The sequence below is a fragment of the Ceratina calcarata genome, unplaced genomic scaffold, assembly GCF_001652005.2.
Source record: "Ceratina calcarata isolate Rehan_Ccalc_2016 unplaced genomic scaffold, ASM165200v1 scaffold92.2, whole genome shotgun sequence".
NCBI classification, from domain to species: domain Eukaryota; kingdom Metazoa; phylum Arthropoda; class Insecta; order Hymenoptera; family Apidae; genus Ceratina; species Ceratina calcarata.
In genome coordinates, this window is record NW_017180576.1 from 622,433 (window position 1) to 639,619 (window position 17,187).

General features: G+C 48.9%; 1 protein-coding gene across 3 annotated transcripts in view; it reads left to right on the top strand.

The window, feature by feature from the left end:
• The window catches only part of svp (COUP transcription factor 2), a 72,228-nt gene extending 55,368 nt beyond the window's left edge, over window positions 1–16,860 (top strand). For all 3 annotated transcript variants that reach the window (XM_018035772.2, XM_018035773.2, XM_018035774.2), the window contains exon 4: window positions 14,554–16,860. In XM_018035772.2, coding sequence (XP_017891261.2) covers window positions 14,554–14,828 — 275 coding nt within the window. In that variant the 3' untranslated portion in view covers window positions 14,829–16,860. The remainder of the gene's footprint in view (window positions 1–14,553) is intronic.
• The last annotated feature ends 327 nt before the right edge of the window (window positions 16,861–17,187 follow it).

The following is a 17,187-nucleotide window of genomic DNA, read 5'->3' on the forward strand; positions in this document are numbered from 1 at the left end:
AATTTGTATACGATTCATACAGAAGAAACGCGTGAGATCCTTCGATGGAAGGGGGTAGTAAGATCATTCACAGCTCTTACAGTCTGTGTGTTATTTCTATAAACGAACGTCAAATTAGATTCGTGGAAGTTCTAGTAAAAAGCATCGACGTAATTCCTATTATTGACGAATCGACGATTCGTAGAATTCGATTGGAATCAGTGTTGCCTTCGTTCTACAAACGATAAATCATGCGAGTAAGAGAGAACGATTTTAATACGTACAGACGGTCTGATCCGATTACTGATCCTGAATTTTCCATTGAGTGGGAAAGTAGAATTCGTAAATAGAATTCCGTGAATTCCGTCCTTTCTCTCTTCACGTTCTGCGACGCTCGGTTCTTTGGCACGATAAATCGCGCGGTGAAAAAAGGGCGGTACGATTTTTCTGCGTATGGATACGTAACCGAAACATTAACTGGAGATATATTATCGCGTTCAAAATATACGCGTAGGGACTGAGTCGCCGGGGAAGGTAGAAATCGGGAGGTTAAAGCTCGAGAAATATCGAGCAGTATATATCGCGAGCCGAAAGGTAACCCCGCGCAAAATAAGAACGAGAAGATCGAACGGACGTTTGGCCCAGTCCCTCGGCTCGGCTCTGAGATACGACCTCGATCCCATACGGCTCGTGAATCGGCGATCACTCCTCCTCCCCCTCGGTCGAGGTTTAGGAGCCGCGGTAAGGGCGAGCACCTAAATCGGCGAGTAAACGCGGCGGCGGCGGCGGCGGGCCCGACGATTCACGACGCGGCGCGTCGTTCCCAGCTACTTACCGGCCGTGAAATATGAAATTAAATTCATTAGGCTCTCGCGGTTATAATAAATCGAACGATTGTGCCGGGATAGAAGACGTGGCGGGCTTATAACTCAGACGGTCTGAATGGAAAATGATGAGAAATGCCTCTCATTGAACGCTGGGGGGTCTCGGACCCTGGCTCTCCCTACCTACCTACCTACCTACCTACCTACCTACATACCTACCTCTTTTCTTTTTCTCGGACTCTTTATTATACGTTTCGACCGCCGCGTTGCATTTATCGCGCCATCTCAGACCTGCGCACCGCCGCGCCGTTCGCCCTGCGAATAACTCGAAATGAGACAAAGGAGGAACGGTGAACTATTCTACTCATAAAGTTCATCGATTGACCCGAAGTTTTGTCCGTAACGTTTTGCAAACATCTTACGATCAGAGTGTACTACGGAAGGTAGCTTCTCAAAAGTACACGTTTGGCTACGCGCTGTCTCCGGTCTCCACAACACGGCAATGACTGTGACATTAAAAATGTGTGCTTCTATAGATTAATTTTTTTACACTCGCACGAGACGTGTCGACGACGAGTTTCACAGCGATCTCTCGCATTGATCGAGATCCGCCTTGAATCGATCTACTTAAACCGAAAGGAAACCACTTTTAATGGTTAAATAAGTTCTATATGAAACAGAGTCGTACTATCGAAACTATATTTCTAAAGAAAAACGAATAAAACCGATCCGATAGAAGAAGAATAAGAAGAAACAAATCCGAGGTGAAATTACGATAAGAGGATTGTGTTAATAATTAAATAAATTCTATGGGAGACAGAGTCACAGTATGATTTAGAATAAGAACGGACAAGAGCAGGCTGATAAAAGGAAGAGAGCGGGAGCGGGTCCGGGCGCAGCTGTTCAGGAATCGACACGCCTACCGGGATTGAAAGAGGAAAAACATCGTAGAATGGACAGTCGACCAAAACGGTCGAGAGGTCGTTATCTTTTTCGGCGAAAGATCCGAGCAAAACACGGGGTCCCATTGACCGTGGGTCAGCGCACGCTTCGCCTCGAGAGGACCTCTCGAACGAAGAATGACGACGCCTCCGATGTTGTGGCATTACTCGGTCGTCAATGTACAAATCACAGCCCATTTACTCCATTCACGTTCCGCGTTCGTTTAACGACACTCGGACAGGAGGCACGCTCATAAATTTCCACCCGGGAAAATCCTCCCTCCTTCTCTCTCTCTCTCTCTCTCTCTCTCTCTCTCTCTCTCTCTCTCTCTCACACACACACGCGCGCACAGTCTCTGTCGGGACCTGAATCCTCGGAAGAGTGCAGTTTCTCAATTATTTATTAGCTCGGTGCTTAGGAAATGTGCCAGATGCGGTTCTATTATACGCAGTCTATTAGAGATTTCATTCATATAATTCAGCAGATTTTCTATACTCTGCTGATTTATCGAATGATTTCATTATTCGGTAGATCGCTTGAACGCTTTAACAACGTGACCTGATTGAACCCATGGACACGAAAGAACAGAGCGAGCAACCAATTTATTTCGGACGACCCGGTAAGAGAACGAGAAGAGACAGAAACTCTTCCGTTCATTTTCTTTCTGTTGATCGTCGCTTGATCACCAGCCTCCCTGTTTGGGTCTCGGCTCATGCGTGTGTCTGTGATCGTACTCGAGAACTTGAGACCGATCTGCCGTAAAGCCGAGACCTACTCTTAATCGTGATCGAGGCAACGATGACCGAGAGTCAACTAAAAATGGTTTATTTCGTTTCAACGAAGTGGGTATAACTCGAAACCGGAATGGGAAGTTTCATTTCGGGTGCGTTTCCCGTAGCGTTTTTCGGTACGTTCTTATCTTTTAATTATCTGCCATTTTCACGGGTGCCGATACGGTAAATGATTTTCCCGCGATTAATCGAGTGCCGTTTGAAAACGCGGTATGTATGTACTGTTTAAGCGTTACGTACACGGGCACCGATGCGTCGATATTCCGTACAATGGGCGCGGGCAAAGAGATAACGAACGCGGCGAGAATCGAGTGCCCGGAATTAATTTAAACCCGGATGGAAATTGAATCGCGCTTTTTTCCCTACCTCTGGCCGCCGGCTAATGAAATCCGCTTTTGAAAGGTGCTCGCACGAATCGTAATTGCGGGAAATTCGATCGGGCCAAGATTGGATCTCGTTCGAACGGGCTACCTCAAGATTCCACCGAACTGATATCGTTCGTTGCAGCTCACCATTATCGCGAACGTGTGTAAATATCGATTTGACAAGGTACAAGGTGTCTGCTGTACAGAAACGTTTTACAAACGTTGGTGTTACGCGAGGATCGTCTCTTCAGTACAATTGTTTAATATACACTCTCGGTGATCAGCAGCAGAAACGATCGGTGCACTCCTCGTACTCTCGAAAATCGAGTACCACTTACTCTTCCCTATTCGTGACCTCTTCGACGTAGTAGAGAAACGACGCAGAGTCGAATCGAATCGACCAGTTTCTAACGGAGTTTAAATATCGACGAGATGCAGCCGTGAGATTCGCCACGCGTTCTTCCCGGACAGCTGCCGGCGTTCTTTTTCGGTCGAGCGAGTCCTGGACAAATTTCTTCGGGCGAGGACTCTCGCGTGGAGGCCCGAGAGATAAAGATCGTTCTTGGCTCGCTCCCCCACTCTTCCGTTGACTGGAGGGCCCAAACAGGAATATACACGGTTGGTCGTCGATCGTGTATACACTCGTCGTCGGTTGATTGGGCTCATTGTGGCCGATTCGGGCGTGCACTCGGCCCGCTGGCGACTCGTGCCACCGTGCGCTTCCGTCCTCGCCACCTTTTCGCCGAAAACGCTCTCCCTTTCTGTCCAGCCGGGGGTTCCGAACATTTTTCAACTTGCTTGTTACCTACGTACACTACGCTACATCGTTCGTAACATCGTTTCACTCGTAATGAAAAAGTAATTAGATCGATTCTCTCTGACCTTAAAAAGTTCGTCCTCGAAAAGGATGACTTGTTATTAGAATCTTATTGGCGCTTGGGTTGTAGAAATAATAACATGGAGACAAGATCAGACAGAATGGAGACAATTGTTTGTCAATTACGAGGAACGCGACTCCATTCCCAGTGTGGGAACAGTTACGTATAAAAGAATTAGAAACGTCTCGACACATTGCCATGCTGTCGACCGATTTTAATCAACAAATGCAACGAGGAACGAACCAAGTTTCACGAGCAAATCGTCTAGTTGATTATTGTCAAAACGCTCGCAATTAGAAACGAAGTCGGAGGTCGGAACCAGAAGGTTGGGAACCCGAGCGATCCCTCTTCTCTCTTTTCCTCCTCGAATCGAACGTCGAAAGGCCCCATTGTCGCGTTCGCGCTTCTTCGAGAGAAGAGCAAACACGCTTAACCTCCCGACCTATTGTCGGCGCAGATCATCCGATTTGCCATACACCGCGGCGCTTTGGCACTCGGTCTCGCGACCGTTGCGTTGTCAACGATCAGGTTGCCCCGAATCTCGACCGTGACTGATCGCCCGTTTGTTTGACTGCTCCTCGTACCAATTAGAAGCTTGCGAGTAACTTCCTTTTTCGATGGAGACAGTCGATAGTTGGCCTTCAATTAATTTTTTTCAATTAAGATTTTCTTTTCGGCGCCTATGAAGTGGACGTATTCGAGCAGAGACTGCCACTCGTGCGTCAATCTCGCTTGGAAAGACCCGTTTTCGGCTGCTGGTAGTGCTGGTGTACCGATGTATAATCGCCCAACGTATTGATACGTAGAAATGATACGATACAACGATACGAGCGAACGCTTTCACCGTTAAACGACGTTTAACAACGACACGGGTGAACCGCGACTCGTATGTAAAATCAGATCGTCGATAGATTTTTCCCGTTCGCTATAGATTGCGAGAGATCGGGTCGCGCGACTAATCATCCGTTAATCCAACCTGTTTATTCGACGTCGCGCGTGCTCCCGTGCCCCTTAACCAATCCTCGTTACCGAGATACCGTCTCCGTTTACCTTAATATCTCGTTATTACAAAACTAGCCGTGGAATCTGTAGTATAGAGCAGAACGAGCTCTCCATAACCGGTTATCCTCGAGCCGTATCGCGAACGTCTACTCTGGCAAAACGAAAATCATAGGGAAACTGTGAGCAAACTAGTATCTCTGCCCCGGAGCGCCAGATGCCATCGTTTCATGCTTACGGTCACCAGACTCTTTTTTCAACGTAAGAAGCAACTCGAAAATTGTTTCGTAACGAGTAGACCGCGAATTCTTCTGCAGAATCAAGCCGGCCGAATATCGGTTTAATAAATGTAATTTCGATCCCTCGATTCTTCGGGTATCGTGTATGTAGTTTCCGTTTGTACGTTACTGTCGATACTTCTTGCACTTTCGTGTACCGTGTGAATTCTTAGCGAACGAAAATTTACGAACGCCACAAACAGGACTGTACGTATCAGTCACTACGTCGAACATCGTTTCGATCGTTAGACGGAACGTTACGTGAAAAAGAATTGTAAAGAACGTTTTAAAGTTCGACGAGCGAAAGCGACGTCGCTGTTTAAAGTCAGAGAAGCAGGAGTTAATGGTACTGTGAAAACTGACGGTCATCCCGAGAATCGTCCATCTTCCCAGGAAAATCGTAAACCGAGAGAGTCTCTATGTCCGTCTCTCGGTTCGATCCGAGGGTCAGGCGTTATTGGATTACGCCGTCGCAGTATTGTCCCCGGTTTGGGACAGGACGGGCAGCCAGCTGCACGGTCCCGTTTCGACCGCGGCGCAAGATGCGTCGCCGAATATGAAAATAATATTTCCTTTTAGGTAGATGATCGATATTTATTCAAGCGGCGCCGCCGTCCGTCGCGCTCATTGTCCGTCTCGCCGGTTCGAGATCACGTTCCAACGACGGTTCCCATTGTCCGCCGAACGTCCGATGCAACGAAAGATACTCCGGAGATTCGCGACGCACAATACGTAACCCGGAAATCGGACAGATTACGTCAGGACGCCTCTTTTCTTACGGTTTACCTTTTCACGGTCCGATCCGCAGATACGTGGAGGAACTCAAGTCATCGACGTTCAAGGCTTCGACGTTCTCGAATGCACTCGACGCATTCGAGAAATTCGTGACACTGGGTAGTCCGGAAGGTACGTTCCGATTTTTAACGCCGAACCTGTCGAAAGTGTTTATTTTTACGCCGAAACGCCATACTGGCGTTGCGATCCAGCACAAACGCTTCAGATTGATACCGCCTGCGTAAATTGAAACTGAGTTCCGATGAAAAGAGGAGAATAATTTTTATGAATATCGTGACACCTCGATCTTTCGTTTGGTAGAAAGCGGCAGCTCGCGGTTCCCTTTAGTTGGGACGTCCGGGTCCGTCCGGGAATTGGATTCGCGACGCGGCTGAGTTTTAAACTTCGTTCCGAGCCGAACAAACGCGGCCACGCTGGTGCACTCTACGACTTTGCGATTCCCCTTCGAAGTCAGTACGAAAGGGGTTTTCCCCGTTCCCGGCTAAGTGAGAAGTTTTATCGGATTCTCTTTGCTCTTGATTCACCGAACAAACGGGAAAGCGTTATCGCGTTACCCACTGAAAAATCAGCCAGACGAAAAACTCGTTCCCCTCGAGTTTCTCTTCCTCCCAGATTTCCGTCGACTTCCCTTTAGGCGTACTCTCGATTGGCTAATAATAATTACGCTTACATTTCATAATTAACATCTGACGTACGACGTCGCTCTCTCTCTCTCTGCCGACTCGGTCTTCGTCAATGCCGTACACGTGTACATCGATACGTTACGAAGTTCGGGCGAGGGTTTTCAATTTAACGAGAAACCGCAGACAGCAACGTGTACTCGAATCACGTTTTGCAACGGTTTCGTTCGACGCGACGGAACAGAGATTCGGAAAGGATCGTTCCGAACAAAGATTTATCACTGATACCACGTAAAGATGAATAGCTTTGTTAACCGCGGCGAACGAGAAACGAACCAAGTCTGTCCGTGACGTTACAAAACAACGTAGCGGCGTGTCCCATGAATCGCACGTGTCGCGTAATCGCTTACGACCGTGCGCGAAGATAAAAATAGTCGCGCGTGCGAATTTCTATTGCGACACTGCCCGTTACTCTGCGTTAGACCTGTCGGATCGTTTCGATTTATGTTCCCCACGAATTTTTTTTTTTTTTTCGGACAATAACGTTTCGAATAAGGATCCTTCTTTGTCGTGAGAGACAGTCGTTCGATCAGACAGTTTCATAATTGCACTGGGGATTTTTATCCAAAATGAACCCTAGTTCTAACGTCGGTTCAAACTCGGAAGAGACGATGGAAATGACGAAGAGACCGAGAAGGTGTCCGAAGAGAAAGGATGTGACTCAAATCTGAAATAATGATCTTTCGGAAGAGGAAGAGGGAAACGGAGGAAAAGAGAACGAAGGAAGTTACAGAGTTTAAATACCTGGGACACGCACCTCGGAAGAACCGTAACCGCGAAGGACGCGACGAGCGACGACGGAGGAGGGGGTTTCCAACCACAAATCGCTTCGCGATCGACTCGGCCGTTGGTTCCCGTCTCGGACCTTCGTCTACGAGACGGTGATCAGAGCCGACGATTAAACAAAATGACACGGAAGAAACGTTGAAGAGGCACACTGTCACGTATAGTATACGTGTACGATCGCGTACGTCTAGATTCATTGGTGGAAGCGGCGCCCCCGCATGGAAAAATCGCGGAGAGGGTAGGAAAGGAATGGCCTTCGGCATCCGGGAAACCGAGAGAGCAATGCCGACCTATCGATAAATTCACTGGCTACCGTAAACAATGCGGGAACAATGTCAATTATGCGGACGCCGATCGGCCGGCACCCACGGTAATTAATCGAATACGAGCGACCGCGACTTTGCGCTGTAATTAATTACCGCGTCGGCGGCGGGCCCGTTCCTGTACACCGCCGACCCGTGTCCTGTTTCTCCCTTTGTACAACATCGCCTGCACTTGCATTCGCGAGAACTCTCGAAATAGCGACTGACCCTTTTTCACGATCGTCAACCCTCGGACCGTTCCGATTTGTGAATCGAAAATCGTGGGTAATTATTACTTGGTGAAGCGTTGTGATCAGAGTTTTTTACGCAGCATACTTATAATTACGATTTGACATGTGCAGTCCAGATAATTTCTTCCGTCTTTCAAACGGAACGATACGCGTCTCATTTTTTATGTGTTGAACGTTCTACTAAATGCAGAGGTGTTTTCGGTGTATACAAATTAAAAATGACATTGTTCTACGAAACACTGGAGAAGAAGCGGAAGTGTAAGGAGAATAGACTCTCGGGCGACCCTGTCGGCGGGGTGCGTCGAAGAAGGGGAGCGAAAGGTTAGGCCACGACATTTTTGTACCCTCTCTCGAATTTATCGAAAATGTTTCGTTACAATTGTGCCCTTTCTCGTTAATCCCCGCCCTATTAAATCGAGCAAAATACATATATGTACTTAACAGCTCCGTTCTTTGGTATCAAACGATCGTTGCACCTATCGGAAATGGTCGTAAAAGTTGTTAAATATTAATTCGAGACGAGCAAATGTACAAACGTGTGTAGCGCATGATAATATATAAACAGCTAATATATTTGCGCACGGTATGACGTTGACGAATGATGAAATGTTCGTACGACGAATGTTCATACGACGGAGGTTCCACTGTGCAGACGCACGTCGATCAGACGATTGACGAAAGAATAGGCAATGTTTTATTTAATACGAAATAAGACCGTGTTGATAAAGAATGGAGCCGACGGCGTGACCTGCAGCGATCGATCGGATTGTGCACGTGAGTACACGTGCTGGGAGGCTAGGAAGAAGAGAGCGAGAAGCCGCGAACCCTCTCAGACGGATTATGACACGCGGAAAGTTCGCGACCTTTTGTCTGGCGTTACCCTCTGGCCGATGGGCGAGAAACACCGGGGGTAATCCTCTGACCGGGCCGTTAGGCCGCGCCGCTGTTGACATTTAGCCCCCGCTCTGCCCTCGAAACCGGTCCACGGGCGCCAAGGAAACCCACGGGACACGGAAGCAGTCTCGACGGCTATTCCGTTCTCTCGTTTCGCGGGAACCACCCGGACAGCGACCCGGTACAGAAAAAAAAACCGGTAGATGGAACAGGAAGCGTTTTGGGAGATTAAAAAAAAAAAAACTTGACCTTCCTCGTACCTGCCTCGATCTACCTGCGACCGGAGGAGCCGACGAGAACCAGTCGAATCGGGGGCTGGTCTCGGATAGAACGACGGTGTCTCGAGAATGCTGGCTCCGAAGAACAGACGAGGGATCGGGTCGCTCATTTTTTGCTCGAATCGATCGTCCTGTAACTTTGACCGCGATCGCAAATCTCTGAATCATCTATACCGTTAGACGAAAACGACGTCGACGTTTACAGTCTCGATACGTTTAATTTCTGGTGGATTCACGTTTTTTATCGTACGCGATTACTACGTTCAACGATACTCGTCCAATGGAACGTGTGCTCATGTAAAACGAATGAGTCGCATCCACGTGTTTTCTCCGTACAAAGGCGAGACCCTTGAAAAGGGTGGTAACCAGATTCGTTCGTATTTGGACACCTCGCGCGTTGCGCCCGGCAATGAGAGAGGGTAAAAGGTGAACCGGTCGCCGGTGTCAGATAGTCGTGAAAGAAAAATGCCCCCGGGGGCCCCGAAAGCAGCGTGCTAATGGGATCGGGCATCGGGGATCGTTAACATGACAATGTAGATCCTAAACGGTACGGTTTAGGTCGTAAGTAGCAGGCACGTACGTCGATTAAATGCGTGTCGCGTCGCATCGCGATTCGTGCGGACGATAGGGTCGAGGTGGCATCTTGTCTCCAAATACGAGCCTTGTTATGATAATCGTGCCTCGCGCCCTCGCGTTCCTCTGTGTACGAGCACCCATTATGTTCCGAGGAGGATGTTTCCTCTCTCACCTCGTTCACCCTCGCTCGTTCCGAAACGGCAGACCGTATCGTGCGAATTGGTACAAAAACGTCCCGATCGTGATCATGCACAGACAGGGAGGATCTCATCGACGTTCAAAAGTGAGATGTCCTCGACGGACGAATCAATTATACAGCTTTTAGAAGAATTCAATGCGCATCGGTGCGAAATTTAATACTCTGACGTAATAGAAGATACGGTCAGTGAATGATTACGACACGAACTCGATTTGAGAACGTCTACGCGAGGAATCGTATTAGTTTATTGCCTCTGTGTTTTACATCGCGTGTGATGCATAGAATAGAACGCAGACTGGTAATATGTATATGTAGGTGCATAATCGATTTTTCAGTTAGAATTTAACTCCTCAATCGAGAGTGAAAGACGATCTCTCATTTGTCGACGACAAATGAAATCGTGAAATTACTATATCTATGAAACCGAGAGACACTGTCCAAAAGTCATTATCTTTAACGTACAGCTTAAACTTGTATGATGGTCGATTCGTCACTCGAGACGCCATCGAGTCTGTCGAACTTGCGTAACTGCCAAGGGCGTGCTGATTGATCTGCTGGTCTTTCTCTAGACGCTTTCTTTACGTCGGTTTCGCGGAAATGAAAATCACGTGCCTTGCAGAACGTGGAATTCGGTCGATTTCTGCTGCATCTCGACTGTTTTTAATTTTCAATCAATTTACTTTACTTTCCTTATGCCCGCTCTCTTGCCTTTTTATTCTTTCTCTCTCTCCGTTCGATCGGTCACCGTTTGGATTTGCTACTCTGACATTTAACCGAATCGAACACTGTCTGGTCTGAAGTGAAACCACTCGGTGGCTTCTGTATCGAACAGACTTGCCTCTTCCTCGACTCCGTACGCGAGATCTCCTCGACTCCGTACAGGAGACGTCGAGAGATCGAGAGATCGAGAGAGAGAGAGAGAGAGAGAGAGAGAGAGAGAGAGGGAGGATATTTAGAAAAAAGTTGGTTTCGAGGCAGGATCGATAGGGGGATTCTTTGTTCGGTCTCGCATAGCGGTCTTATATTGCGTTCCGGCTTACGTGGCCCGCGCTCGCGATAATCCCTCGATTTTACGAATCAGCGACGAGAGAACACGTCTTCGGCCGAGCGCATCTCGTCGGGATGCTTCGAAAGACGAATGACGTGCTCCGTTCCGTCCGGGACGGTTCCCTGTGTGTCGAATTAAACGGTGAACGAGCCTCATTTTTTTTTTATACGAAATGAAATTTTCGTCGATTGGAGGAACGCAGACATCTGGTAACAACGTCTAACGATATTTCTGCGTATCGCGCGTCGGGTCTGCAGTCTGGTCATTTTGAAAGAGTCACATCGGTAGATGATTGAAACGAGAGATGTATGAACGGAATGAATTTCTTCGAACGTGATTTCGAACGAACATCGACGATGCGAAGGTTAGTTAAAAAGTTGGAAGTAGGTATCGTCGGCGATTTTACTTCCGAGCGAGTTCGTACTCGCGGAGGCGTGGGATCTCGATCGTGTACGCGGTTACAAATAAGGGAGCCGGTGAGACAAATGACGGGCAGAGGGAGAGGGAGGAGAGGGATCGGCGGGTCTCGCTCGACACAAAGCATCCCCCGAACACCCTTTCCGAGTCGGAGGTGACGTCACTGACAATGGAAGGTCGAGCTGTGATTAAAGATCGAGAGACTCCGTAAAAACTCCTTGAAAAGTGTAGGAACTGTAGGAGAGGAGCCGGGAGGAGGACAGGCGGGCCTACCGGCGTGAAATATTGCCTCCGCGGCACCCGACAGCTATATGACGTTTCCGAAGGGCATGAAAGAATCTCTGCCACTCTCTCTACCTCCCTCCCTCCCTCTCCATCCCTGACCAGCTCTTCTCTTCGCTCGGTCTATTTTCTCCTTTCACTCGTGGTCCATTCTCGCCGGCTCGCTCGTATCTCGTTCTCTTTAAACGCAACCTCGACTCCTCTTTCTGTTCACCCGTGAACCGGACCGAGGAGCTTTGCGCGTCTTAAAAACCCGGCCGAATCGCTTCGACTCGTCGCGTTGCTCCGGCCACTTGACTCGCGCGATCCGAACAGAAAGCCATCGTCTCTAACGTCTCGCCAAGTTCGGACCGACCAAGATCGATCGATCTTGAACAAACGGACTGCGAATCTTTGTGCAAAATAAAACATTCACGGCGGTCAGAGAATGCACGTCGGGTCCAAGTATCTCTTATCGTTCGACCGTTGCGACGCGCATCTGCTCGCAAGATTTCCGGTATTTCTTCGAATTTCTACAGCTACGGTCGCGTTGATATATCCATAAAATCCCCGTTCGACGGAAAGGGGCAAAGAACGTCGAGAGACGGTCGGAAGGCCCTCTTCGAGCTCACGACCCTTCCTCCCGCTCGTCCGTGAAACGTAAGACTTGTCGTTAGAGACTCGACTCGATGAAAAGCGGCGTCTCCGATTGTTTCACCGAGATCCGATGCATCTGACGAACCGACGATCTTCGAACGAAGATTTTGTCTGGCAGTCGCGACGCGAAACGAGCGAACGGGAGGAAGAGATCGAGAGACAGTTGGCAGCAGCGGTGAAGATCGGTCAATTTAGTGAGATTGGTCAACGAGGCGCCAGGGCATTTAACCGGTTAACGCGAACGAACGGCAGTGGGAGAAATCGTGATCGAGAGTACGGACGAGGGGAAACGGCGCGGGAGACGCCACTCAACAACGGCATTATTCGAATTGATGCGGTGAATTGGCACTGACGACGTCCGAGAGCCAATCCGGCGGTTTGTTTATTAGCCGAGCGTTGGCGGATTCCTCGCTGCCACAATTGAAACACCAGGCGCCTCTTACGAATGTTCGAATCGAAAACTGGCGGCGGTACTCTCTTCTTCTTCTTCTTCTTCTTCTTCTTCACGAGTAACCCTGGACACCCGATCTGTCGTTGGAGAAAGTAATTTCCTGAATGCACAGCGTCGTTATCAGAACCGACGTTACCTTCCCGCCCCGGACCCGATGCAAGGGAAGACGTTCTGAAGACAGTGGACGGTGCGTGGCAGATATTCGTGAGAAGATACATATACTCGTGGACGAGGGTGTACGGCACGGCAACTACTTATCCGCGTACTTCCCTGCGACACGAGCTATCGTTGGATTCCTTCGCAGGCCGCCACGTGCGCGTAATGGGCCATTACGCGTACGTATGGAAATAATGCGATTTGCATGCCCGGAGAGACCTCGCATGATCGAAGCAGGGTTCGTGCTAAAGACCGAGCAGATATACCGTTGTTAGGAAACGACGATCGTCTAATCCTGTTCGAACGATGCCGCGATTTTTATTCGAACGAAATTTTAATCGTTACGTTCTACTCTCTTTCTTCTCGTCCTTCGTTCTATTGACTATGAATAGTGGTCGTAAACAATGATCGTTGACCGATCGTAGTCGAGTGTAACTTTTATCGTCGAACAGGGTGGTGTGTCTGTGTCAGCTGGGTGTCGCTCGATCACTCGTATAAAATGCGTAGGTCAAAGCGTTGCGTCGATTCTGTTCTGGATGAAAATTCCGAACTATGCTGGAAAATGTAGAAATAGACATCTTCGTTCCAACGTCGTTCGTCGAATATCTTCCTTTTCCTATGAAAACGATTATGTCGTTACGAACTCGAAACAGTAGAAAATCGATGTTCCTTTCATCTGAGAGATCAGCGGACACGGAAAATATTTGCACGCGTTCGAGATACATCTGTGAAGAGGCGTGGAGAAGGGAATTTCACGGATTTTCGAGGAGAGACGAAACAATAGTGGCGCGTAAAGCGTGGCGGTGAGTTTCGCGCGGGAAGGGTGAAGAAAAAAGAAATCAAGGGACACCAGTCGGCCGCGTGATTAGTCCGACGCTCGCACGGGGCTACGCCGTCGTGGTCGTGGTCGTTCCTCCTCTACGTAGTTGGCACGCATTCCAACGGGACGACCACCCCGGGCTCGGGTCTCATTCGACTGCGTGTCTGCTTGCCCGAGGCTCTGCACCCGTTGAAACCACCTCGACGTCGACGCACAGTACGCTTCCTTCTTGTCTCGTCCTACAGATCTCTGATTCGATTAATCGCGTGATCTCGTTACACGATCGGTCGATGAAACTTTCAGTGATTTGTAACGTGGACCGCGAATTCCGTACGCTTTACGGTGTCGGTTTGAAGGATCGGTCGGAGTGCTAGACAGGTCGAAAGTCCGACCAATTCGGCATATGCTCGGCAAATTCTCTGAGTGACTCGGCCTCGTCGGAATCTACCCCTTTCGCTCCACTAGCAATAGAACTACTCCCTCGATGTGAGAACTATTGTGAGGTCGTGTGTCGGAGAGGATCGCCGCCGACCACGCGTTCAGACTGGCTCTTATAACAGACATCGAATTATAATTTGTCGCTGTGTCAACCGATGGTCGTACACAGATTTAACGCTGAAACAGAAGAAGAGAGAAAGCGAGGAGAAGGGTGGGCAGTCCTACGCCCACGCACTAATAATTGTTTCTCGTAACGAACAAATGCCTCCGTCACGGCACGACACTCCTCCGCCGACCCGTTCCCAATCAGCGAATCGCTACGAGTGACTCCGTTGTCGAAATCCAAGAACAGTAGACGTCGACGGTCTTCGCGAAATCAATCGCGCTCAATTTCGCGCTTACACGATTTTGTTCTGCGTAAAAATTCGCGCACCGGTCGTCGAACAGATGAAAAAGACTCGAAAAGATGAAATCTTTTGCTGTTACAGACGCCTGCGGACTATCGGACGTGGCGCACATCGAGTCCCTGCAAGAGAAGTCGCAGTGCGCGTTGGAGGAATACTGCAGGACTCAGTACCCGAACCAGCCGACAAGATTCGGTAAGCTGCTGCTGCGGTTGCCGTCGCTGCGGACGGTGTCGTCGCAGGTGATCGAGCAGCTGTTCTTCGTGCGGCTAGTCGGGAAGACGCCGATCGAGACGTTGATCAGGGACATGCTGCTCAGCGGTAGCAGCTTCAACTGGCCGTACATGTCCACGATGTGACATTCTGTCTGGCGACAGCTAGCTTCCGCGTAATATCGCCTCGTCCCGCTCCTTCCGTCGAGCCGAAACGCGGGACAGCGCGCACTTTGCATTTTCACGGACGGACGTTGAACCCCTCGGAGGGAGGAACGCCGTTCGGAAGCGGAACCAGTCTTCGAGGATCGCTGGCGTGCTGCAGAAGCTGCTTGCGTCGGACCAGCGGCGACGTCGCGACTCGAGGGAAGAACCGAGGCGCGGACGAGCTCGAAGAAGGACGGCGGACACCGTCGAACCGAGGAGTCATCAAGGAAGATCGTCTGCGGAAGATGAAGAAATTTCGAACGCACGCGTATACGCCAAACGCGCACGATGGGTATCGTCGTGTAGGTTCGACGAGGGAATTTCCACCCGGACCGTTCAGGTGCAGCGGAAGATCTTCGGGAAGACGCGAAGGACGCTTCGGTAGAATTTTTTTTACGGCGACGCGCGCGCCAAGTGCGGACGAGTATTCTTGCTTGGGGTCTCGACCGTTTCGACGGGAAAATTCGAGAGATGAGCGAGCAAAGAGAGAAACGAGGTGTGTCAGCGGTGAACGTGGCAGCGAAGAAATCGTGAATTAGCATTTGTAATCGGCAGCGGGGGATCCGGTGGATCCTCCGAATATCTCTCATCGATCTTCGCGTCGAGTAATCGCCGCCGTTAGTCGAGTCACGCCGAAAGCCCGAGAGTCGTTCGTAGGCCGCGGATTTTTCTGCGAGACGAAACGTTCGATCCGAATTTAAATTTTTTTTATCGAAGTAGCGATGCTTTGGTCGATCTACAGAATTTTACGCGTCCCTTACGGCACGTACGATTTCTCTGTGTGAATGCATCGAATCCGCAGTTTCGACGTTCCGTTGCTCCCTGCTTTGTTCGTTCACCGTTCTTTCGTGAAATCCCGGAATATGTGAATGAATCGCGTTCGATCGTGAATCAAGGTCTGCGTATTCGCAGGCGTTTAGAAGAAAATTATACAAACGGAGAGACGTTGTTGGCACTTGTAGTTTATTCCGCATGAAAGTCGGCGGTCACAAACGTATTAGAATGGACGAATCGTTGATCGAGTCGAGGAGGTGGGAACGGAGTCGATTCCGCGTATGGGCGAACGAATATATTTTTCTTGGAAGAACGTTCGCCCGATCGCGTGCTACTCCGGCCAACGAGAACGGACGCTACTGGCGCGAGGAGAACCTCGGCGGGCGCAATGTGATATACACGCGAAGAACCGTAATCGGATTTTTGAAACACGGTGCTTTTTTACCCTATATAAATACTGTACGATAGCCAGAAACGGACGCATTGTACTATAGGATTTTGCGCGCCACGGATCTCGTGACGTCGAGCTAGTTACTTAGAAAACCACTTAGGGGTATATGGGATATTTCTAATATTTTTAAGAGTCGCGAATTCGTTTGTCAAGTCCCGCAAGTGACGCATACGCGTGAACACACACACACACACACACACACACACATACATACACACACGGCGACAAATGAAGATGAGAGAGCGATGCGATCACAGCCGATCGATAATTGTACAACTTGTTTGAGAAAAGCGTTTCGAACAGAGTTCGTTGGAACTTTGAGACAAAACGATTTTACCATTACTGGCAACAAGTTTTCGGTGCGACGTAATGGAAATGAACCAAGACGCCCAGGAGCTTCGACAAACCGTTTTTCTATTCACAGTTTTCAATGCGATGTCGATTGAGGAACTCGTTGCCAAATGGAATCGACTCGTCGAATGAATCGGTGATGGAATTGTATTATATCGAGGATGAATCGCGTTGTCTCTTTGAACGTGCGGAGAGAGATGAAAACGGAACGACATCCGCTGTAGCGTTATGTATAAAGGCGTGAGATTTTTGTATAAAAAGACATGTACATAATTAATATATATATACATATTATATATAAATATAAAGATACAGATATAAATACGAACGTAAGTGCGAATATAACACGCGAATATACGTATGAATGTAAAGAAATATATATGTCAGAATTACGGAGTCCTGCGTCGTTTTAATCGTCACTGCGAGAAGAGAAGCCAAGGGACAGTGGGACGAATGAAAAGAGGAAAAGTGGGACATATGTATTTAGTTGGTCGTTCGGTGTTCCGCCTAGATCCATCTATTCGTCCCACCGTGCGAAAGAGAGAAGGTAAGTGATTCACGTTTCGACGATCTCGAACGCGATCAGGTTTTTCACTGAAATTAGACGGAAGACCAAATAATTTCCTCGTCCGTTAGGATGGCCTAAAATAAATTGGCCGGGCTGAACGAAAACGGAACGTCGTCAGACGTGACGATCGTACGGAAAACCGACGGAAACGAAAC